Raw genomic sequence first — 25,044 nt, 5'->3', positions numbered from 1 at the left:
AAGTTGTTCCTTTGTTTAAGAAGGGTAGGAAGAATAACCCAGGTAATTACAGGCCAGTGAGCCTTACCTCAGTGGTAGAGAAATTATTGGACAGGACTCTTTGAGACAGGATTTATTTCCACTTGGAAATAAGTTTTTGTGAAGGGGAGACTGTGTCTCATGAACTTGATCGAGTTTTTTGAGGAAGTGACAATGATGATTGATGAGGGTGAGGCAGTGGACTTCAGTAAGGCCTTTGACAAGGTCCCTCATGGCAGACTGGTGCAGAAGGTGAAGTCGCATGGGATCAGAGGTGAGCTGGCAAGGTGGATACAAAACTGGCTCGGTCAAAGAAGGCAGAGGGTAGCAGTGGAAGGGTGTGTTTCTAAATGGAAAGCTGTGACAAGTGGTGTTCCTCAGGGATCAGTGCTGGGACCTTTGCTGCTTGTAATATATATATAAATGATTTGGAGGAAAGTGTAACTGGTTTGATTAGTAAGTTTGTGGACGACACAAAGGTTGGTAGATTTGCGGATAGCGATGAGGACCATCAGAGGGTACAGCAGGATATAGATCAGTTGGAGACTTGGACAGAGAGATGGCAGATGGAGTTTAATCCGGACAAATGTGAGATAATACATTTTGGAAGGCTTAATACAGATAGGAAATATACAGTAAATGGCAGAACTCTTAAGAGTATTGATAGGCAAAGGGATCTGGGTGTATAGGTACACAGGTCACTGAAAGTGGCAATGCAGGTGGAGAAGGTAGTCAAGAAGGCATACGGCATGCTTGCCTTCATCAGCCGGGGTATTGAGTTTAAAAATTGGCAAGTCATGTTGCGGCTTTATAGAACCTTAGTTAGGCCGCACTTGGAATATAATGTTTAATTCTGGTCGCTGCGATACCAGAAGGATGTGGAGGCTTTGGAGAAAAGGTTTACCAGGATGTTGCCTGGTATGGAGGGCATTAGCTGCGAGGAGAGGTTGGAGAAACTTGGTTTGTTCTCACTGGAGCGACGGAGGTTGAGGGGCGACCTGATAGAAGTCTACAAGATTATGAGAGGCATGGACAGAGTGGATAGTCAGAAGCTTTTTCCCAAGGTGGAATAGTCAATTACTAGGGGGCACAGGTTTAAGGTGAGAGGAACAAGGTTTAAAGGAGATTTTTTAAACAGAGAATGGTGAGCGTCTGGAACTTGTAGCCGGGGGAGGTAGTGGAAGCGCATATCATAGTGACTTTTAATCTTGATAAGTACATGAATAGGATGGGAATAGAGGGATATGGTCCCCGGAAAGGCAGTGTGTTTTAGTTAAGCCAGATAGTATGGTCGGTGCAGGCTTGGAAGGCCGAAGGGCCTGTTCCTGTGCTGTAATTTTCTTTGTTCTTTGAAAGAAAAACAGGTAGGCGAGATTTGGGTAGCACAGTGATTATGGAATCCCTACAGTGCAGAAGACCATTCAGTCCATCGAGCCTGCACAGGCAACAATCCCACCCTGGTGCTATCCCCGTAAACCCATGTATTTATCCTGCAAATCTCCCTGACACTAAAGGCCAATTTAGCATGACCAATCTACCTAACCCGCACATCTTTGCATTGTGGGATTGAACCAGAGCACCCGGAAGAAACCCACGCAGACATGGGAAGAATGTGCACAGACAGTGACCCAAGGCCGGAATTGAACTGGGGTCCTTGGTGCTGTGGAGCAGCGATGCTGTGCCATGTGACGCCCAAGGTTGGCATGATTACATTGGCTGCTTTTCCGAGGCAGCGGGAAGTGTAGACAGAGTCAATAGATGGGAGGCTGGTTGGCGTGATGGACTGGGCCACATTCATAGCCCTTTGTAGTTTCTTGCAGTCTTGGGCAGAGCAGGAGCCTTGCCAAATGTGATACAACTGGAAAGAATGCTTTCTATGGTACATTTGTAAATGTTGGTAGGAGTCATGGCGACGTGCTGAATTTCCTTAGCTTCTTGAGAAAGTAGAGGCGTCGGTGGGCTTTCTTAACCAGAGTGTCAGTGTGGAGGGACCAGGACAGGTTGCTGGTGACCTGGACACCCAGAAACTTGAAGCTCTCGACCATTTCCACTACATCCTCATTGATGTAGACAGGGGCATGTTCTCCACGACAGTTCCTGAAGTCGATCTCCTTTGTTTTACTGACATTGATGGAGAGAGAGCATTGGTGTGGAGGGATCGGGACAGTTAAGTGCGACAAGGTACACTTCTAAAGCACCTTTCAGTCTTGGGTCCTGACAGCCCTGATGGTGAAGGTTTCCAGACTCTCTTCCACCTTGTGTCACTCCCGGTCCATGGTATGGTTGGTAGGACCTGTTTTCTCAGCATACTTGTACGGTTTGACGGTTTCAGTTTTCTCAGGCAGCTCAGTGGCTGCCCAGTTGGGTTCTCTTTTGCTGCTGATGTAAAACGGAAATTTTCCACTGCCTGCCTCTGTCCAACAGGCTGTGACTCTATTCTATCAAATAACTTGCAGAAGCTGGTTTCCCAGAAATGATGCCGCAGCCAAGAAAATTGATTAGGAAACCTGGATCTGGATCTCAAAACAAAAAAAGGAAAATATAGAGTTTGAAACAATTTCATGACATGTCGTATTTGAAAAGTGTATTTATTGGCAGGATTATAATTTATCTTGGAGCTTCCAGCTGGAAATATTTCTCCTCCCATCTTGCAGCCTGCTCACTATCTCTACTGGCCAAGAGTTTTTTTTTAAGTTTATTCATCCAATGTAGATGTGACTGGACAAGGCCAATGTTTATTGCCAATCTCTAATCTCCTTTGAGAAGTTAGTGGTGAGTTTGTCCGCGCTAGGCCATTCCAGAGGTTAATTAAGAGTCAGCTATCAGCCAGATTGTGTAAGAATAGCCTTAGCGAGCCAGGTGGAACTTAACTATGGAGATGAGGGGGCACGTAAGCCAAAAAGGCTCTTGGCTCCGCGTACCATTGGGATGATGGGTAATCGTCACCTCCACCCGTGGCTCTTTGGCTAAGGATATCGTCTCTGAGCCGAGGGGTTGTGATTTGAAACCCCGCTCCAAGACCTGAGCCCAAAAATCAAGGCCAACACTCCAGTTGCTATGGCAAGGGAGCACTGCATCGTGGGAGATCCCATCTCATACATTAAGGCCAGGCCTTGTTTGCCCCCTTGCGGGGGGAGGATATAAAGGGTACCCCCGCCACTGTTTTAAAGACAGGTGGAAGGGGGTATGGTTGGCGTGTCCTGGCCAATGTTTATCCAACTGCTCAAAACACCAGATGCACTTGGTCATTATTGCTGCCTGCGGGAGCTTGCTGTGCACAAAGTCGGCTGCCACATTCCCTACGTCACCAACAGCGACTGTGCGTCGGAAGAGCACCTCAGTGGCTGCGAAGAGGTTTGGGCTGGCCCCCGATGCCGGAAGGCGCTATATAAATGCAAGGCCTTTCTTTCGCGGCCAGCTCCCCTAACCTCCGCTTCCCCTGACGACTGAAACCCAAGTTACAAAGCAGTGTAGAGTCGGTGCAGGCTCGATGGGCTGAGTGGCCTGCTTCTGCAGGGTAGGATTCTCTAGAACCGTCTCGGAAAGCTTGAGAGCCTTTTTGTGTCGGTGTTTTTGCGAACTCGAAATACTTTTCTTCCTCCCCGAGTTTCCTTGTTTGGTTGACTTTCCCTGGCGGACTTCAGCTGGGTGGGGGTGAGGTTGACTTGAATCTCTCGTGCGAGCAGAGGTCAACAGTCAGTGACGTTACACTGCAGCAACGCTGGTCGGCCGCAGATCGCAAATAAACAACCCACCGGTGACTTCCGACTCCCAAGAATTAGGGGAACAAAGCGGCCCTGATATTTCAGGCGCTGTGTGAGATTTGTTTTTGGAAAATGGGTCAAGACACCTTCCTTTTTCAAAAAGGTCTCTCCTCCCCTGTGCAGCTCCCCAGGCAAGGCCAACGCTTTTAATAATCGGTTGCTAAGATACGTGAGAAAATGACCCAGAATAACGTTCCCCAGATTTAAAACAGGAAGGTTTTACATGCCGCTCCCACTCAGCCTTGTGCCCAGATTGTGGGTAGGGGCGCAAAGCACTGATCCCGGGACACTCGCACTCAGCAGTCGCACCCACCAGGCCTCCCCATTTGCCGCTCCCTCCCTCCAATCCCTTTTCCCTCATTGAGTCAGCAGGAGGCACTTTGGCCCTTCACACCCATGCTGGCTCCCTGTAGATCAGTCACTCTGGACTACTTCCCCGTATCTCGCCCCGATGCACCCAGTTTCCCTTTGAATCCAGGCTTCAAGTGTTTAGGTGCCCAGATCGCCAACTTGTCCTGGTCCCTCCGTGCAGACGTTATATCTAAGAAAGCCCCACCAACGCCTCTACTTTCTCACGAGCCTAAGGAAATTTGGCATGTCAGCTACGACTCTCACCAACTTTTATAGATGCACCGTAGAAAGCATTCTTTCTGGTTGTATCACAGCTTGGTATGGGCTCCTGCTCTGCCCAAGACCACAAGGAACAAAGGGTCATGGACGAAGGCCAGTCCATCACTCAAACCAACCTCCCACCCATTGACAAAGATCATCTGGACTCATCCTTACAGATGCTGCCAGACCTGCTGAGATAGAATCATAGAATCCTACAGTGCAGAAGGAGGCCATTCAGTCCATTGGGCCTGCACCGAACACAATCCCTCCCAGGCCCTATCCCCATAACCCCATGCACTTACCCTACCTAGTTCCCCCTGACAGTAAGGGGCAATTTAGCATGGCCAAGCCACCTAACCTGGAGTGCGGGAGGAAACCAGAGCGTCCGGAAGAAACCCACGCAGACACGGGGAGAATGTGCAAACTCCACACAGAGAGTGACACAAGCCAGGAATCGAACCTGGGTCCCTGGCAGCGTGAGGCAGTAGTGCTAACCCGCTGTGCCACAGTGCTGTCCAACCGCTGACACTTCAGATTAATCCTCTCTTAATCCGGCATCCCGGAACTCCGCTGTTGCTGTGATTTCACAACTTGCAGCTCTCCAGGGGCTTAGTAAATCTCTCGTTTGACATAAGTTTTATTTTCCACTCCTCTGGTGCCCTTGTCTCTCTGAAACTGTCAGTGACAAGAGTGCATCAGACTCTATGAATTAAAGTCGGCAGGTGATTTAAAAAGTAAACCCTTCCAAACTGGCAGTGTCCTGTGTTCACTCAGGGAATCTGTTTTGCTGCTTTAACGTCCATTGTTACAGCCGGGAGTTATGGATTGTGATGGCGGAGCAGACACATGAACACCAACGTCCTTTCCATCATTGGCTGAGCAGGAACCGCTCCCGCTCTTACTGCCTGCATTGGGGCACGTCAGAAAGATTTGGACAGAGATCAGTCACGTTATGAATACTCCTTCCTTGACCATCGATGGGCAGCACGGTGGCACAGTGGTTAGCACTGCTGCCTCACAGCGCCAGAGAACCGGGTTCAATTCCAGCCTCAGGTCACTGTCTGTCACTGGGAGTTTGCACGTTCTTCCCATGTCTGCGTGGGTTTCCTCCGGGTGCTCCGCTTTCCTCCCATAGTCCAACAATGTGCGGGGTGGGTTGATTGGCCATGCTAAATTTTCTTCAGTGTCAGGGGTACTGGCAGGGTAAATAAGTGGGGTTATAAGACCATAAGATATAGGGGCAGAATTAGGCCATTCAGCCCATCAAGACTGTTCCGCCATTCAATCATGGCTGATATTTTTCTCATCCCCATTCCCCTGCCTTCTCCCCAATAACCCTTGATCCCCTTATTGATTAAGAACCTATCTATCTCTGTCTTAAAGACACTCAACGATCTGGCCTCCACAATCTTCTGTGGCAAAGAGCTCCACAGATTCACCTCTGGCTGAAGAAATTCCGCCTTATCTCAGTTTTAAAGGAGTGTCCCTTCACTTTGAGATTGTTCCGTCGGGTTCTAGTCTCTCCCACTAATGGAAACATCCTCTCCATGTCCACTGTCTCTAGGCCTCTCAGTACTCTGTAATGGGTTATGGAGATAGGGCCTAGGTGTGATGGTGGTCGGTGCAGACTCGATGGGCCAAATGGCCTCCTTCTGCACCGTAGGGATCCTATGATCAAGTCCTAGGGTGGGACTTTGGCATCAAAGGCAGGGTTCCTACCCAATGTGCCACAAGACCTCCTTTCCAAAGTGCAGCACTCAAAATAGAATGGTGACCGGGGATGACAGCCTTAGTTGCATGGTGATACAGTGGTTAGCACTGCTGCCTCGGAGCGCTAGGGACTTGGGTTCAATTCCGGCTTGGGTCACTGTGTGTGTGAAGTTTGCACATTCTCCCTGTGTCTGCTGGGCTTCCTCCGGGTGCTCCGATTTCCTCCCACAGTCCAAAGATGTGAAGGTTAGGTTGATTGACCATGCTAAATTGACCTTAGTGTCAGGGGGATTGGCAGGGTCAATAAGTGGGGTTAAAGGGATATGGCCTGGGTGGGATTGTGGTCGGTACAGAGTCGATGGACCTCCTTCTGCACGGTAGGATTCTATGATGCACAGAGACGGGAGAAATTGGAGTCATGCCGGGTGAGTTATGAGAGTTGATGGAGGTGTTCAAAATAACGATGGGTTTTGATTGAGTAAATGAGGAGAAAGTTTCCAGTGGCGGAAGGGCCAGTGAACAGAGGACACAGATTTAAGGCGATTGGCACAAGAACAGAGGGGATGGGAAGAAAACATTTTTCACGCAGCGAGTTGTTGTGATCTGATCAAACAGTCTGAAAGGGCAAGAGAAAGAAATTCAGCAATAACACGCAAAAGTGAATGAGACAAACTCCTGTAGGGGTTATATTCTCAGGGCAATGGAGAAAGTGCAGGGAAATGGGATTAACTGTGTCGCTCACACTGGCATGATGGGCCTCTTTCTGAGCTGTATCAATCAATCTGTGGTGTTTTTGAAATGTTTCAAGATTGGAATAATGTTCTTGCTCTTTATTTACTTTTCTTGGCAGCGCAAAGCGAAAGCCTCGGGCCTCTGGAACCTCTTCCTACCAGCAGTCAGTGGCCTGAGCCAGCTGGACTACGCGTTTATTGCGGAAGAGACTGGGAAATGCTTCTTTGCTCCAGAGATTTTCAACTGCCAGGCTCCAGGTAGGTTGGCAACAGTCGAGGCACGGCACCGCCATTGAGTTTGTGTTTACGTTGTTGAGTACATTGGCGCCTTTGCCGCTATGCCCACTTGCTCAGAATCCGTGAGATTTAAACAACACGGAAGCACGGGGAGAACTCCACACAGACAGTGATCCAAGCCGGGAACTGTACACAGCGCTGACCACTGTGCCACCGTGCTGCCCCTGCGCCACTCCATCCTCACACAACACTTAGCAACGTGTGAACTGCTCATGTTAAGACACCGTTGTAACAGCAGCAGTTAGATTGCAGAATTATGCCACATGTCCTCTTACACTTGTTTTGCAGACACAGGGAACATGGAGGTGCTACACCTGTACGGAACGGAAGAGCAGAGGAAGAAATGGCTGGAGCCGTTGCTTTGTGGGGAAATTCATTCCTGCTTCTGTATGACGGGTAAATAGATCAGCCTGGATTAGTCCATCAGCTCTTTGGCTGTTCAATCCTGAAATTTTTGTCTTTGTTTTTCACGTCCCTCTCTCTGGAATCTCCAGCAGCCCTCCAATCTCTGAGATACTGGTACTCCTTTAATTCCGGCCTCTCGAGCATCGCCCCACCATTGACTGCCAAACCTTCGGCTGCCGACACCTCAAAGTTTAGAATTTCCTCCCTAAACCTCTCCAGCATGGGATGGCACAGTGGTTAGCAATCCGAAAGACGTGCTGGTTAGGATACATTGGCCATGCTAAATCTACCCGAACAGGCACTGGAGTGTGGCGGCTAGGGGATTTTCACAGTAACTTCACTGCAGTGTTAATGTAAGCCTACTTGTGACACTAATGGATAAACTTCAAAAACTTTTCCATTTAAACCTCCATCTTTGCCAAGATTTCAATCGTAGAATCATAGAATTTTACAGTGCAGAAGGAGGCCATTTGGCCCGTTGAGTCTGCACTGACCACAATCCCACCCAGGCCCTATCCCCATATCCCCCTGTACGTACCCTAGCTAGTCCCCCTGACACTAAGGAGCAATTTAGCAATCGAGTTAAACGGCACATCTTTGGACTGTGGGAGGAAACTGGAGCCCCCAGGTGAAACCCACGCAGAAATGGGGAGAATGTGCAAACTCCGCACAGTGACCCGAGGCCGGAATTGAACCCAGGTCCCTGGTGTTGTGAGGCAGCAGAGCTAACCACTGTGCCACCCTGATCATTAACATTAATTAATATTCCCTTATGTGGCTCGCTGTCGAATTTCCTTTTGATAATGCCCCTATGAAATGTTTAAGTTGTAAAGGTAAAGTTACCACAGTCTCAGATGACCAGAGGCTGCTTTCCCCTTTGAGGGGGAACTGGTGGTGATTTAATCTGAGGACCATGAGACCTCAGGCGAGGGACAAGTTTAGAAGGCGGTTCTTTGTGATTAACCTCAGGCAGTATGGGAGTTGAACCCGCGCTGTTGGGGTTGTTTTGCATCACTAACTAGCCATCCAGTTGAGCTAATTGAGCTAAACTGATCCCCATTTTGGAATGTATTGCTATGTCAAAGGCATTACATAATTCTCAAAACTGATGTCAAGGTGACTATCTGCCAACCTGTGTCAATCCAGACATTTGGACAGATGCCACCCACAGGCAAACGATTGGAACATTCAGCACACTGCGAGTTACATCTGGAGCTCATTGTCTGAGGGCAGATCCAACCCACAGTGCCACTGTCTGCAACTTGGGTAGGGCGAGGGGGCAGGTCCCGCATCCATCCCACTGGAATGGGGATCGAACCCCATGAAATTGGCACCAGTCTGAGCCACACCAACCGTCCAGCCAACTGAGCCCCACGAGGAGCCCAGGTTGCTGTGGCGACGAACCGTGTTGTAGGCTGGAGCTATGGATGGTGATGGTAGAGGCTCCAATGTTCTTTCCATCATACGGTTGACCAGGGATCTCTCCCACTCTTACTGTCTGTAGTTGGTGAGTGTCACAGGGATCTGAAGGTTAATATTCAACCTGTTTGACTGTGTTTTTTTTTTAATCAGTTGTGGGACATGGGCGCCAGAGACCAGCATTTATTGCCGTTCTTACTTGCATTTGAACTGAGTGGTTTTACTCAGCCATTTCAGAGGGCAACTGGAGTCTCATGTAGGCCAGACCAGGTAAAGATGGCAGATTTCCTTCCCTAAAGGGACATTAATGACCCTGATGGGTTTTTGTAAGAATCGACAATGGTTCCATGGTCACCAGTAGATTCTTAATTCCAGGTTTTATTTATTGAATTCAAATTTCACCTCCTGCTGTGGTGGGATTCGAACCCGGGTCCCCAGCACATTGGCTGTATTTCTGGATTAATATTTTAGTGACACCGCCCACTGTCCCACAAGGCCTCCATAGCGCAAATTATAATGCCTGATTTGAGCAGCTGGTAACCGAGGCTGCTGGTTGCTATGGCGACAGCCCTTCCACCTCCATTGTTAACGTTCATTTGGGAAGGGTGGCTTTTTAAACTTCTGACCATCTTATTTCTCTGACGGACATTGTAGAGCCTGACGTCTCTTCCAGTGACGCCACGAACATCGAATGCAGCATTCAGCGGGACGGAGATTGCTATGTGATCAACGGCAAGAAATGGTGGAGCAGTGGTGAGTAGTTCAGCTCCGGACGCTGTACGTCCACCCCCTCCCCCAGCCCCAGGAGCCGTGGCAGCGGATCCTGTCCATCTGACCAGGGCTGCCCGGAAACAGGAACAAAGGGCTGGCAGCTGTGGCCCGCTGTTGGCGGTAGGGGCAGGTACCTGTGCTGTGGTCAATCTCCAGGTTAAAGGTTATGAGGCTGGGAGTAAACCTACCTGTTATTTTCATGCTAAATGGCCCAATTGCATGGTAATTCTATCAAGCATTAACATACAGAGGGATCTGGGCGTACAGATCCACAGTTTCCTGAAAGTGGCCACACGAATAGATACGGTGGTCAAGAAGGCATATGGTATGCTTGTCTTCATTGATTGGCACAATAAGAAGTCTCACAGCATGAGGTTGAAGTCCAATGGGTTTATTTGGAATCACAAGCTTTTGGGGCACTGCTCACCCGATGAAGGAGCAACGCTTCGAAAGCTCGTGATTCCAGATAAACCAGAAGGATCTAGATAGGCTGGGCGAATGGGCCAGGAAATGGCAAATGGAATTTAATGTTGGCAAGTGTGAGGTGGTCCACTTTGGTAGGAAGGACTATTACTTACGGGGCGAAAAACTGCAGCAGGCGACGGTGCAGAGGGACCTCGGGGTCCTTGTGCATGAGTCGCAAAAACCCAGCTTGCAGGTGCAGCAGGTGGTCAGGAAGGCAAATGGGATGCTGGCCTTCATAGCGAGGGGGATTGAATATAAAAGTAGGGAGGTCTTGCTGTATGGGGCATTGGTGAGGCCGCAGCTGGAGTACTGTGTGCAGTTTTGGGCGCCGCAGCTGCGCAAAGATATTTTGGCCTTGGAGGGAGTGCAGAGGAGGTTGACTAGGCTGATACCGGAGTTGAGGGGGTTGAGCTATGAGGAGAAGCTGAATAAACTGGGCTTGTACTCGTTAGAGTTTAGAAGAATGAGGGGAGATCTCATTGAGACGTATAAGATGATGAATGGGATGGATAGGATAGAGGTGGAGACACTCTTCCTGCTCAAAAAAGACAGTAGGACTAGGGGGCACAGCCTCAAGATAAAAGGGGGGCGGTTTAGAACGGAGTTGAGGAGGAACTTCTTCACTCAAAGGGTGGTGAATCTCTGGAATTCTCTGCCCGTTGAAGTGGTGGAGGCTGCCTCGCTAAATATTTTTAAGACGCGGGTTGATGGGTTTTTGATAAGAGAGGGGATTAAGGGTTATGGGGAGAGGGCGGGAATGTGGAACTGAGCAGCGACAGATCAGCCATGATCTTATTGAATGGCAGGGCAGGCTCGAAGGGCTAGATGGCCTACTCCTGCTCCTATTTCTTATGTTCTTATGTTGGACTTTAACTTGGCATTGTGAGACTTCTTACTGTGCCTGCCCCAGTCCAACACCGGCATCTCCACTTCATTGGTTGGCGCGCAGAGTATAAAAATTGGCAAGTCATGTTGCAGCTGTACAGAACTTTGGTTCAGCCACTTTTGGAATATTGCACACAGTTCTGGTCGTCACACTCCCGGTGGAGACTTCAGAGAAGGCACAAAAAAACATTTACCAGGAAGCTGCCTGGTTTGGAGGGCATTAGCTATGAGGAGCGATTGGCCAAACTTGGTCTGTTTTCATCTGAACTTCAGAGACTGAGAGGGTGTGACCGGATAGAAGTTTACAAAATTATGAGAGGCGTGGATAGGGTAGAAATGTCAATTACTTGGGGTCTTAGGTTTGAGGTAAAGGGGGGAATGTTTAAAGGAGAGGCAAGTAGAATGGTGCCAAGAATGGTGAGTGGTTTGGAAGGGAATGTGCAGGTGATGGAGTTCATTTGCCTGCTGCCCTTGTCCTTCTTGGTGGTAGCGGTCATGAGTGTGGAAACTGCTGTCTGAGGAGCCTTGGTACACCCTGCTGTCGCTGTTTGTTGGTGGTGGAGCGGGTGAGTGAATGTTTGTGGATGGGCTTTATCCTGGATGGTGTTGACCTTCCTGAGTGTTTTGGAGTTGCGCCCATCCGGGCAAATGGAGAGTATTCCTTCACATGTTTGACCAATACCCCAAAGAGGAATAACACTCCTTTAAATAGAGTGGAGAAATGCGTAGAAACTATCCGAAAGGAAGTTGTACCCTCATGAAGAACATTATAGGCTGGTGATGTAAATACTTTTGCCTGACCAACTCTCCCAGCAGCCATTGAATAGCCATCAGGCCTTTGATTGGCTGAAAGGTGGGCCTTCTGCCCCTATTGTAGAGGAAGTCCTGCCTCTGAGAGCCAGCAGCCAATCAGAGAGCCAGCAGTCGGGAAGCTGGTGGAGCCTGGACTTGAAGCTAAGTCCCGGGTCTCACTGGAGGCAGGAATCAGCAGGGCAGGGGTGAGAGGGGAAGCTCCCGGGGTGGTGGAGGTAAGAATTACCTCTCGTGGAGCAGGTGGGGGTGGGGGCTCCAACTGGCACATAGTGCCCAACCCTGCCCACTCACCAGCTTTCACCAGCGGGGCAGTTGGCACTGACCTTCTCTGCCTGTGGGTGAAATCCAATTAATTGGCCACTTAAGAGTCTTCATTCATTCATGGGCAAACGAGGCACTTGACACCTTTCCTGCTGATATAATCACAGCAGGGGTATGTAAGTTATAGGCTTGGTGCCACTGCTATGGCATCATGCCCGGGTGGAGGGGGGTAAAACTTTAACACATGTTGCAATTCAATTCAAAAATCGTACTCTTCAAGTCACAGGTTATGAAAATGACAACATGCATAAATATCTTTAATATTGCGATCTTGCAAGGTGGAAGCACAGTTAGATCTTTCTATTAAATACTGAGGAAGTCTGTAAAAATGTCGAGAGAGTAAAATCGATTGCATCAGCTACATTACAATCCAGAACTTCAATGCGAAGCAATACACAAACATAATACATTTGTATAAATTGTAGATAAATCTTTGATGTATCGTGTAGGTTAGTGTTTGCAACTTTGTTTTCATTCATGGGATGTGGGCATCGCTGCCATGGTCAGCATTTATTGCCCATCCCTAATTGCTCTTGAGAAGGTAGTGGTGAACCACCTTCTTGAACTGCTGATGTCCAGGTGGTGTAGGTACACGCACAATGCTGTTAAAGAGGAAGTTCCAGGATTCCAGTGACAGTGAAGGAACGGTGATATATTTCCAAGTCAGGATGGCGAGTGGCTTGGAGGGGAATTTGCAAGCGGTGATGTTCTAAAGCATTCACTGCCTTCGCCCTACTAGTTGGCAGTGGTCATGGTTTAAAAGGTGCTGTCTAAGGAGCCTTGCTGCACTGCGCCTTGTAGATGGCACACACTGCTGCCAGTGTGTGTTGATGGTGGATGAAGTGTCAATCAAGTGGGCTGCTTTGTCCTGGATGGTGTGGGGCTTCTCGAGTCTTGTTGGAGCTGAAGGGGAGACCATGCAGATGTTATGATGATGGATGAATGAACACTGCTCACCAGGCAAGACTGTTCTCTCCCTGTTGGGGAACAACTTCAGCGGTCATGGGCATTCGGCCTCTGATCTTTGTGTATGTGTTCTCCAAGGTGGCCTTCACGACACACGATAGCTCAGCGTCGCTGAACAGAGAGTGATAGCCAAGTCCCTGCGCACATGAGGACGGCCTCAACCGGGATCTTGGGTTCATGTCACACTATCTGTAACCCCCACAACTTGCCTGGACTTGCAAAATCTCACTAACTTTCCTGTCTGGAAACAATACACATCCTTTTAGCCTGTGCTTAAAGCTATCTCCACTCACTTTGTCTGTTCCTTTAAGAATTGATTAGCTTTCAAGACTCACATTCCAATCATTATGCATGTAGAGTTTGTGTCTTTGTGCCCTGTTTGTGATCAGAACTCCCACCCAACTGACGAAGGAACGACGTGTTCCGAAAGCTTGGGGCGCTTGCTACAAATAAACTTGATGGACTTTAAGCTGGTGTTGTGAGATTTCTTTCTGTTTTACCCCAGTCCAACGCCGGCATCTCCAATGCATGAGCTGAACCCATCCAGGCAAGTGGGGAGTATTCCAACACACCTTGCACCTCGAAGATGGTGGACAGGCTTTGGGGAGTCAGGAGGTGTGTTACTGACCACAGAACTCCCAACCCCTGACCTACTCATGTAGCCACAGTATTTTTATGGCTAGGTCCAGTTCAATTTCGGGTCAATGGTAACCCCCAGAATGTTGATGGTGGGAAATGCGATGATGGTAATACTGCTGATGGTCTAGGGGAGGTGCTCAGACCTTCTCTGCCTGGAGAAGATCATTGCTGGATACTGTGTTACTTGCAAAGTTACTGCAAATAATTATTTTGGAGAAAATTCTGACTTGCGAGTCATTATTTGGATTTTGGATGATGTTGGAATAGTGTAGGTTAGATGGGCTTTAGATTGGTTTCACAGGTCGGCGCAACATCGAGGGCCAAAGGGCCTGTACTGTTCTATGTTCTATGAGACACGGGGTGGTGGTGGCAGAGTTTGCCATTGGTCGCCTGGAATGAGTGTGGGAGAGTGGCGAACTTTCGGGAAGAGCAGAACCTTGATGCAGTGGCTTTGTTAGATGGTGAAGCTGCTGGTGTGTTCCGACTGGGACACGGAAGTGAAGGAACACTCGAGGGCGAGGGGCTGGTTCTGGTGCCTGCGGCGATAGCTGTAGTCCTTGACGGCCTTCATAATGTAGCCTTTGAACGATGCCCCCATGAAGGCGTACAGGATGGGGTTGAGGCAGCTGTGGAAGAGAGCGATGCCCTCCGTGACCTGGGTGGCAATGTCCATCCGCCTGCTGCCCTCGCAGTTGTCGATGAGCATGTGCACCGTGTCCAGCAAGTGGCAGAAGCGGACGATGTTGTAGGGCAGCTGGGTCAGGAAGAAGACGCCCACGACGGCCAGGAGCACCCGGAACGCTCTCTGCTTCTTCACGTTCGGAGCTCTGCACACAGCCCTGGCCACCGCCGAGTAACAGTACAGCATCACCAGAGACGGGATGGCAAAGCCCAGGAGGATCTCAAAGACTTGGACGGTCGCCTTGGCTGGACGGGCCAGGTGGGAGGGGAAGACGGAGATGCACAGGGTCCTGATTTCCGTCTTGTGCACAGAGGTGAAAATAAAGTCGGGGACGCTCAGCAGTATGGCGGCCAGCCAGACACACAAGCAGGCCAACTTGCCCCTGCTCCCTACGGTGGGCGCGCTCGTCACCTTGGAGATGGCAAAGTACCGGTCAACGCTGATGCAGGCGAGGAACAGCATGCCGGCACTGAAATTCATGACAAAGAAAGCAGAAGAGATTTTGCACATGGCCACCCCTAATACCCACCCGTGGACGGCGTAGACCGCCCAGAAGGGGAGAGTGACAAGAAGCAGCAAGTCAGCGATGGCCAGGTTCAAAATATACAAGTCTGTCTTCGATTTGATCCTTTTGTAATAGGTGTAAACGGCCACCACCAGGGAATTCCCAGCAAGCCCAATGATCAGCGTTGCCGTGTAAAATAGCGGCAGGAAGTATTTCGCAAATTGCCTAACATTATCCTTCTCACATACGAAGTAATAATCATCATAGCTGAAGCTGTAATTCCTGCAGTCGATGTAAGTCTCATTGTCCATGTAATCCTGGTAGTCACAATCACTGTCCTCATCCCCCATGGTTCCTGCAAAGGACCAAGAACAACCATGTTATCCAAGTAATACATCGAGAAAAGAATTGCGGGAAGGAGTTTTATTTATCTGACATGATATCAAACATTCAGAACACCCCGAAGCATCTCTTAACCAACCCATCATTCTCATGGTAAGAAGTCACCAGATTAAAGTCCAACAGGTTTATTTGGAATCGCGAGCTTTTGGAGTGCTGTCCCTTCACCAGGTGAGTGACTTGATGAAGGGGCAGCACTCCAAAAGCTCGTGATTCCAAATAAACCTGTTGGACTTTAACCTGGTGTCGTGAGACTTCTTACTGTGCCCATCCCAGTCCAACGCCGGCATCTCCACATCATCCCTCTCATAGTCATTGCTCTGGAGCCAATTGTCCCGCTAAAGTTGTGCACAGCAGATTCCACAAATAATAACTGTCCATTTTATTTTTTGCTGCTTGTTCTTGAAAGAGGAATATTGGTTAGTGCAATAGGGGGACACCTGACTCTTTAAGTGGTTTGATGAGATCTTTCCTTTCCAATAAGATGCAAGGGGAGAGAGACAAAAGGGTCCAGAAAGGCAATTTTTTCACATAGAGAGTGAGGAGTGTCTGGAACAAGCTGCCAGAGATAGTAGTAGACGGGGTACAATTTTGTCTTTTAAAAAGTGTTTAGACAGTTACATGGGTAAGATAGGTATAGAGGGACATGGGCCAAATGCAGGCAATTGGGACTAGCTTAGAGGTTTAAAAAAAGGGCAGCATGGACAAGTTGGGCCAAAGGGCCTGTTTCCATGCTATTAAACCTCTTTGACTTGACTGTATGACTCTATGTCAGTAGGGGTTGGCAGGGTGAATGTATGAGGTTACAAAAGATAGGGCCTGGGTAGGATGCTCTGTTGGAGAGTCAGTGCAGACTCAATGGACCGAATGGCCTTCTTCTGTATCATGGGGATTTCATGATTTCAGTAGGCAGACAGTTTAACATTTCCCTCATAAAATATAGCACCTCTGCCAATGCAGCACTCCCACACTCAAACTGAAATGTTTGAAGTAAAGTTTCAAGTTTATTTATTAATCACAAGTCGGCTAACTTTGACATTGTAATGAAGTTACTGTGAAAATCCCCTAGTCACCACACTCCAGTGCCTGTTCGGGTATACTGAGGGAGAATTTAGCATGGTCAATGCACCTAACCAGCACATCTTTCGGACTGTGGGTGGAAACCGGAGCACCTGGAGAAAACCCACGCAGGCACAGGGAGAACGTGCAGACTCCGCAAGAACAGTGACCCAAGCCGGGAATCGAACCCAGGTCCATGGTGCTGTGAAGCAGCAGTGCTAATCACTGTGCCAACGTGCCATCTATGGTGGCATAGTGGTTACACAGTATTGTCAAATCATGGTTGTGACTCTGTTTTAGGTAAAGATACCTCTGAGACCAGTTGTGAGTCAAAGTACAGCAAGTTTATTCGAAAGCTTTCGGGGGATACACCAGTTCCCCAGGTGTCTCCCCGAACACAACTTAAGAGCATATATTTATACCCCCCAGTTACATGTGCATCTTCTCAGTCTCAGCAGGTTCCCAGGCTATGGATTGTCCTCCATCGTGGGAACATGGCTGCCTTGGCGTTTCTTCATGGTTATCTCAAGGCCGTAATTGTCGTGTGTGATTAGCCCTTAGCTAACACACAGGCCGACAAGACAAGTTAAAATTAATGGGCTGGTATAACCATCTATGTTCATAAGTTATATAGCGTATAATGTGCATAATATGTTGGTACATGACACATAAGCAGTACATAACAAATATATATATGAATATATATTTAGGACATGCAAGCTTCACTATGTTAGGCAAAAGTCCACAAAATTAAAGACACAAACATAGATCCGAGCTGGGTTTCTGAACAAACTATCATAAACTTGTGTACAACAGCAAGGGCAGCTGCAGTCTCCCTGTCTGGGCACACAAAAACAAAGTTTGCATCTATCTGAGATACATGAAAACAAGCTGCAAGTAAGTTGCACAATATCTTTTCCCCCTTCTCCAAGTATTACAAAGTTCATTAACCCATTAGCTACTGCAACTCTTACTACCAGTGATACCAATTGTTCTAGAATGTCATTTTCGGGTCGTTTTGTTTTATGGGCACCTACTGGGCACGGGGAAATGATCCCTGTGCCCCAAAATGGGACATCATTGGATCACAGTGCATTGGAGACAGCTCAGAAAGGATTCACCAGAATGATTCCAGAGATGAGGAACGTCAGTTATAAAGATAGATTGGAGAAGTTGGGACTTTTCTTTGGAGAAAAAGAGGCTAAGAGGAGGTTTGATAGGGATATTGAAAATGATGAGGGGCCCAGGCAGGGACAAGCTGGTTAGGTGCATTGGCCATGCTAAATTTTCCCTCAGTGTATCCGAACAGGCGCCAGAGTGTGACAACTAGGGGATTTTCACAGTAACTTCATTGCAGTGTTAATGTAAGCCTACTTGTGACGCTAATAAATAAACTTAAAAACTGTTCCCTCTTGTGAAGGGACTAAGCATGAGAGCGCGCAGATTTAAAAGTGATAAGTGGAAAAAGTTTTTCACGCAGTGAGTGACTGAGGTCTGGAATGCACTGTTTGTGCGGAGGAGGCAGGATTGATCACATTCCAAAGGGAATTAGACAGTTATCTGCAAAGGAAGAATTTGCAGGGCTATGGGGAGAAGACAGGAGAATGGTACAAAGGAAGTTGTTCATTTGGAAAACCAGTGAGAGCACACTGGGCCAAATGGCCTCCTACATTGCGATATCGCAACTCATAGAATCGTAGAATCCCTGCAGCGCAGGAGGAGACCACTTGGCCCATTGAGTCTGCACCAACAACAATCCCACTCCGGGGCCCTATCCCCGCTATCCCACACATTTACCCCACTAATCCCTCTAACCCATACATCCCGGGACACTAGCCAATCAACCTAACCCGCACAACTTTGGACTGTGGGAGGAAATCGGAGGAAACCCATGCAGACACGGGGAGAATGTACAAACTCCACACAGACAGTGTCCCAAGCCAGGAATCCAACCCGGGATCCTGGCGCTGTGAGACAGCAGTGCTAACCACTGTTCCGCCCTTAATGCAAATGCAAGGATTGTGACATTCATTATGAAGTCTGCCTCAAAGAGAAGGCAGTTTATTTGCATGTAGACCTTGTGTAAGCTGATGAATGGATTAATTAAAGGTTGAGAGAGTCTCTGAACATTTAAAAGCGGGGCTGGCTGTAAGACTCGATATTATTGTTGAATATTCAATTAGATTATAAAGTAGCGAGGTTTCTTTGCATTGGTTTTAAACTCGCATTCTTGGGCCAAGTGAAACCTCTCAAGCAAACGTGAGCTTTGAACCTGTCGTCAAGGAGTTCTTGAAGTGACAATGGCAATCGTGTTAGAAGACAAAGCAGTGAGGCAGTGCGAGTTGTGATCTGGAATGCACAGCCCGAGAGGGTGGAGGAAGCAGATTCAACAAGGAAGTTAGAAAGAGAATTGGATTTCTACTTGAAAGATCAGAAGGAATGAGCTGTGGAGGGGGGACTAACTAAAAGATACAAAAGTCTGGAGATCACGTACCAGCTGACTCAAAAACATCTTCCTCCCTGTTGCCATCAGATTTTTGAATGGACCTACCCTGCATTAAGTTGATCTTCCGCTACACCCTAGCTATGACTGTAACACTACATTCTACACTCTTGCCTTTCCTTCTCTACGAACGGTATGCTTTGACTGTGTGGCACACAAGAAACAATACTTTTCAGCGTATGTTAATACATGTGACAATAATAAATCCAATCAAAAATTGGACAGCTCGTTCAAAGATTCGGTGACAGCACGATGAGCCGAATGGCCTCCTATGCCGTGTTATTCAGAAGATTTGCAGGCTATCTGGTTTGGCTGTGGTAAAACAGAATATCCTTTTGTGTCAAGGTCAGTAGGTTGGATGGATTAGCCGTGGTAAGTGTGTGGGGCTACGGGGTTAGGGTGGGGGAGAGGGCCTGGGTAAGATGCTCTTGTCGGAGAGTCGGTATAGACTTGATGGGCTGAATGGCCTCCTTCTGCACTGTAGGGATTCTGTGACTGTATGGTAAGGAATGTAGTGTTCCCAGTTTCCTCCGGAGAATTACAGGAAAACCAGATAGGAAGGAATTCACCCTTGACTTACTTTGTTTGTTTCCTGACTTAAGCTGCAGAAGCTTTAGACTCTGGTGGGTGTGGGTGAGCAGGAAGTGGGGGGGTGCGGGCAGTGTGAAAATTCAGGTGGCATGCCCCTTCCCCAGCTCGGTCAGACCCTGGGCCATTATTGTGTGGCACAGGGTGGCAGGGCGAGCCGTGCACAAGTGGTGGGTGGCCGACTCATAACGCCCTATCAAGGCCTAATGTTTGTAGGTGTTGGGGAACGGAGCTACCTCAAGGAGGCCTCACTCCCTGCAGCAGACTGGGAGGCCAGTGCAGCAGCCAGGCTTAGAGGCCCTCTCTGCCTGTTGGGGAAAGTACAATAAGAAATCTCACCACACCAGGTTAAAGTCCAACCAGTTTATTTGATAGTAAACCCACAAGCTTTCGGAAACGCGGTTCCTTTGTCAGGTGACCACTTAGGGACTTTAACCTGGTGTTGTGTGATTTCCTACTGTGTTTACCCCAGTCCAACTCTGGCATCTCCACATCATGTTGGGGAAAGTCACAGGTGACTGAGTGACTGTTCCCGACACAATGAGGGATCCTGATCCCAATTGTGAGCTGGATGGTGGAGTCCTGAAGCCCATGGGGACAACCCCACCCAGCACTGACCTTGGATTGAAACCTGGAGATGTTAGATGCCTCCTTTGCATTCAATTGGAAAGGAACCATAGAATCCTTATGATACAGAAGAGGCCGTTCGATCTATCTACCAAGTCTCTGACAGAGTATCTTACCCAGGCCCTCACCCCTGCTGTATCCCCACACGTTGACCAGGGCTAATCCATATAACCTGCACATTTTGGGACACTAAGGGGCAATTTAGCATGGCCAATCCGCCTAACCTGCACATTTTGGGACACTAAGGGGCAATTTAGCATGGCCAATCCGCCTAACCTGCACATTTTGGGACACTAAGGGGCAATTTAGCATGGCCAATCCACCTAATCTGCACATTTTTGGAATGTTGGGGGGGAAACCGGAGCACCTGGAGGAAACCCACACGGATGTGGGGAGAATGTGCAAACTCCACACAGACAGTCACCTGAGGCTAAAATTGAACCCAGGTCCCTGGCGCTGTGAGGCAGCAGTTGTAAACACTGAGCCACCCTGTGGTTCAATGGTGCAACCTAATTTATCTTGCTTTCCAATGTACGCAAGGAAATATACATTGGGCCAGAGTGGAGAAACCAGCCATCGTCAACGTGACTTTAAAGCAAGTTTTGCACGCACGGGTTTGGTACAAAAGACCTGTATGCCAGGTTTTTAAGCCATTGTTGATGGTGTTATGAGTGTGCCTGGTACTGAACAGTCCAGAATTCCAGCAAACTCACGGTTAGTAGTTAGCCTAACTCTGGAGATGTCAGTTAGTTAGTTACTGATTTCTTTGCAATAGTTTTGTCAATCTCTCAGTTTTAAAGTGTGGACCAGATGAACTGCACGGTTACCATTAATTCTCACAGTTGTCACAAGACCTGGAGAGGTGACTGAGAAAGAAAATCAGTGTAACTTCTTCTTTTCTTCCCCCTCTGCTTGGCACGTTCACCCGAGCGTGGCTAACTTGTGCATTTCTCAGGGTGGGAGTGTGAGAAAATATTAAGAATTTTGACTGCGCCGTGAATTGCGACAAAAATTCACTGCAGAGAAGGAAATACTTTGCATTTATTGGCTCCAAAACACGTTTCAAAGCATTTCAGAACAAGTCCAGCTAATTTTAGTGTCCAATGACCTGTTACAGAGGTGAGTCATAGAATCTCTACAGTGCAGATGGAGGCCATTTGGCCCCTCGAGTCTGCACCTACCCATGACCTATCCCCATGTATTTACCCTGCTACTCACCCTGACACTAAGGAGCAATTTAGCATGGCCAATCCACCTAACCTGCACATCTTTGGAGCCTTTCTAGATCAGTGTCAAAGCTTTGAGGCGAATGTTTAGTTAAACTTATTGTCAATAAGACTTTGTCAAGGAGCTCTTAGCAAAATCCACAATTCCTCGTGAGTACAGAACATAAGAACATAAGAAATAGGAGCAGGAGTAGGCCATCTAGCCCCTCGAGCCTGCCCTGCCATTCAATAAGATCATGGCTGATCTGTCGTGGCTCAGTTCCACCTTCCCGCCCTCTCCCCATAACTCTTAATCCCCTTGCCTATCAAAAACCTATCAACCCACGTCTTAAAAATATTTAGCGAGGCAGCCTCCACCACTTCAACGGGCAGAGAATTCCAGAGATTCACCACCCTTTGAGTGAAGAAGTTCCTCCTCAACTCCGTTCTAAACCACCCCCCCTTTATCCTGAGGCTGTGCCCTCTAGTCCTACTGTCCTTTCTGAGCGGGAAGAGCCTCTCCACCTCTATCCTATCCATCCCATTCATCATCTTATATGTCTCAATGAGATCTCCCCTCATTCTTCTAAACTCTAACGAGTACAAACCTAGTTTATTCAGCCTCTCCTCATAGTTCAACCCCCTCAACTCCGGTATCAGCCTAGTAAACCTCCTCTGCACTCCCTCCAAGGCCAAAATATCCTTGCGTAAGTACGGTGCCCAAAACTGCACACAGTACTCCAGCTGCGGCCTCACCAATGCCCTATACAGGCCGAGTTCCCGGGGTTTATCTGTAAAACCGAAGATATCCAAAAACCACTTTATCCAAACTGAATCAACCAAAGCACGGGAAGTCTAGTTCTTAGTCTGCATCATTTACCTTATGAATGTGTCAATAACAAAATTACAGGTGCTCTGTTTTTATCATTCAACGATACAGCTTACTTTTTCAACCATTTTATTTACTTCAGACTAGATTAGGCTATCATTACGTAAGTTTATACACGGTATCCGGAAACAAAAATGATCTGAAATCCGAAATGGAATCAGCCCCGAGAGTTACGTCCGGTCCATTCAACACACTCTGATGGCAGCAGGGAAGAAGCTCTTCCTGAATCGGTTGGTACTTTTGCAAAACAATACTTTTCACTGTATCCCAATAGATGTGAGAATAATAAATCAAATCAAATCATCTGAAAGACGGCACCTTTGACAGTGCAGCACTCCCTTTGAACTGCATTAGAGGGTCAACCTTGGGTCTTTATACTCAGGCCCTGCAGTGGGACTTGAACCTTCAGAGTCAGGCGAGAGAGAGTGCTGCCTATGTGGAGGATTTTTACATCGCTTGAGGGAAGCCAGAGCGTGTTTCGAGCTCGAACTGGGTCCCTGCTTAATTGAGCTGGTTGGGTTTGAAACCTTTGGCAGAATAGCATCATTGGTGTGTCAGTGCAGCTTGTAACATTATCTCATGTTTTTGGAAACTGTTGTGAAAAGCTACATAACTCCCAAAACATCATGACACAGGAATTTGTATCTGTCTTTTGTCACGTCGACTTTTATTTATTTGTGTGGGTTAGAGTAAATGGTAGATGTATCCTTTTAAAATTCCTCATGGTTTTCCGAGACAGGCAGCGGAGTCTCCCTCCATCCTTCCCTTTCCTGACCTTTCGCTCCCCACTTCAGTTACTTTAAGAGGGTGGCACAGCGGTTAGCACTGCTGCCTCACAGCCCCAGGGACCCGGGTTCGATTCCAGCCTTGGGTGACTGTGTGGAGTTTGCGTTTCTCTCATGTGTGGGTTTCCTCTGAGTGCTCTGGCTTCATAGAATCACATTGGGCCGAAGGGCCTCTTCTGCACTTCGGGTCCGCACCGACACATTAGAAACACCTGAACCCCCATTCAATCCCACCTGCCAGCCCTCGGCCCATAGCTCTGAATGTTATGGTATGCCAAGTGCTTATCCAGATACTTTATAAAGGATGTGAGGCATCCCTTCTCCATCAACCTTCCAGGCAGCACATCCCAGACCATCATCATTCTTTTGGTAAAAGATTTTTCCTCAAATTCCCCTTAAAATCCTGCCCCTCACCTTGAACCTATGACCCACTTGTGACTGACCCTTCAACGAAGCTGCTGTTTGTCCACTCTGTCCATGTCCCTCATTATCTTGTGCACCTCCATCAGGTCACCCCTCAGTGTCCCCTGCTCCAACGAAAACAAGCCTGTCCATCTTCTCCTTATAACTTGAATGTTCCCTTCCAGGCATCATTCTGGTGAATCTTCTCTGCACCCCCTCCAGTGCAATCTTCCGATAATGTGGCGACCAGCACAGCACCCAGTACCCCAGCTGTGGCCTCACCAATGTTCTATACAACTCCACACTCCAAAAATGGTGCAGGTTAGGTTTATTGGCCAATTCTGCCCCTTAATGTTCAAAGATGTGTAGGTTAGAGGGGTTGGTGGGGTTACAGGGATAGGAACGGCAGTGACCTGGGTAAGGTCAGAGAGTTGGTGCAGACTCAATACACTGAATGGACTGTGGTGGTTCCACGAAATCTCATAACCAGCTTGCATCTTGCATTGTAACTAGTTCAGAGAAGGCCTCCCTTCCCCCACCCTACACTGAGTGGCAGCAGGACCCCCGTCCCCACTCATTGCCGTACCCCCTAAGCTCTGCCCATCAGGCAGTGACATGGTGCCCCCTGGGCATAGGCACTTTGCCCCTTGGGCCGTGCCTGGGGGGGCACAGACCGGCACTGTCAAGCTGCCAATGTCTGGGGGAGGGGGGGCATCACTCTCCCTCCCCATCCCTGACCTTCTGGGGGACCCTGATTGCACCCCCCCACCACCACTTCACTCCAGTCTGCCAGCTTCCCAAAAGATCTCCGCTGGAGTGAGCCGGTCCCTTCAGTCTAGCGCTGGGATTAGATAGGAGTTCGGTCATTTCCTCCCTCCCAGGCATTGCTATTTAACTGCGTAGGTTGGTGGAGAAAATGATGAGTCGAGTTTGGAGCTCTATTTCACAATCTGGATTCCAACTCGCTTTGGATCGGAGCTAAAGTCTTTACCAAGCCGCAGGAAGGCTGAGTTATTGGATTAGACACGGAGCCAGAATCTGCAGGAATGCCACACTCGTTGCTGCTAAATTGGATCTTTCAAGCTCCTGGTTTGCTTTGATCTATATTTAAACCAGAATAAACAGGCAGTTCTCCCCAGAGCCACGGCCAAAATTTATCCTTAAGTCAACACCGCTAAACCAGATGATCACGTTCCTGATTGTGGGAGCTTGCTGTGCACAAATCGGCTGCTGGATTTCCGACATCCTTAGAGCGAGTGCATTTCAAAAATACTCCAGATAGGTGTAAAAAATTCCCTGACGTCATGAATGGTGCTATATAAATGCAAGTCTTTACTTGCTGGGTTGTGAAGTCTCTCTTGGGATGCCAGTCCCAGGCTTGGGTGAATCTGCACCAGTCCAGTTGAGGGACAAGTCTCTCTTCTCTTGATTCTCTGCTCTGACAGTACTGACTTATTGTTACTGTGATCTGGTCCCAGAGCATTTGCAGCCTTTCAACACATCCCTCTGGACAGTACTTCTTGGTGTGACCCTACAGAGGGGATGTTAGACCGTAAGATATAGGAGCCAAATTAGCTCATCGAG

General features: G+C 48.3%; 2 protein-coding genes across 4 annotated transcripts in view; one reads left to right on the top strand and one right to left on the bottom strand.

Annotated features, from left to right (window-relative positions):
* nphp3 (nephronophthisis 3) overlaps positions 1 to 25,044 on the top strand; it is a 195,575-nt gene that overhangs the window by 105,587 nt on the left and 64,944 nt on the right. For both annotated transcript variants that reach the window (XM_080201909.1, XM_080201916.1), the window contains 3 exons: positions 6,955 to 7,093; positions 7,421 to 7,528; positions 9,611 to 9,709. In XM_080201909.1, the coding sequence (XP_080058035.1) occupies positions 6,955 to 7,093; positions 7,421 to 7,528; positions 9,611 to 9,709 (346 nt within the window). The remainder of the gene's footprint in view (positions 1 to 6,954; positions 7,094 to 7,420; positions 7,529 to 9,610; positions 9,710 to 25,044) is intronic.
* The window catches only part of LOC145352212 (atypical chemokine receptor 4-like), a 28,238-nt gene continuing 15,638 nt past the window's right edge, over positions 12,445 to 25,044 (bottom strand). For both annotated transcript variants that reach the window (XM_080201960.1, XM_080201952.1), the window contains exon 2: positions 12,445 to 15,358. In XM_080201960.1, coding sequence (XP_080058086.1) covers positions 14,271 to 15,353 — 1,083 coding nt within the window. In that variant the 5' untranslated portion in view covers positions 15,354 to 15,358 and the 3' untranslated portion in view covers positions 12,445 to 14,270. The remainder of the gene's footprint in view (positions 15,359 to 25,044) is intronic.

Source organism: Carcharhinus amblyrhynchos, chromosome 2 (assembly GCF_965287045.1).
Source record: "Carcharhinus amblyrhynchos chromosome 2, sCarAmb.v2.hapA, whole genome shotgun sequence".
Taxonomy (NCBI): domain Eukaryota; kingdom Metazoa; phylum Chordata; class Chondrichthyes; order Carcharhiniformes; family Carcharhinidae; genus Carcharhinus; species Carcharhinus amblyrhynchos.
Note: the sequence above shows the minus strand (reverse complement) of the source record. Positions and strands in the feature narration are given on the sequence as shown.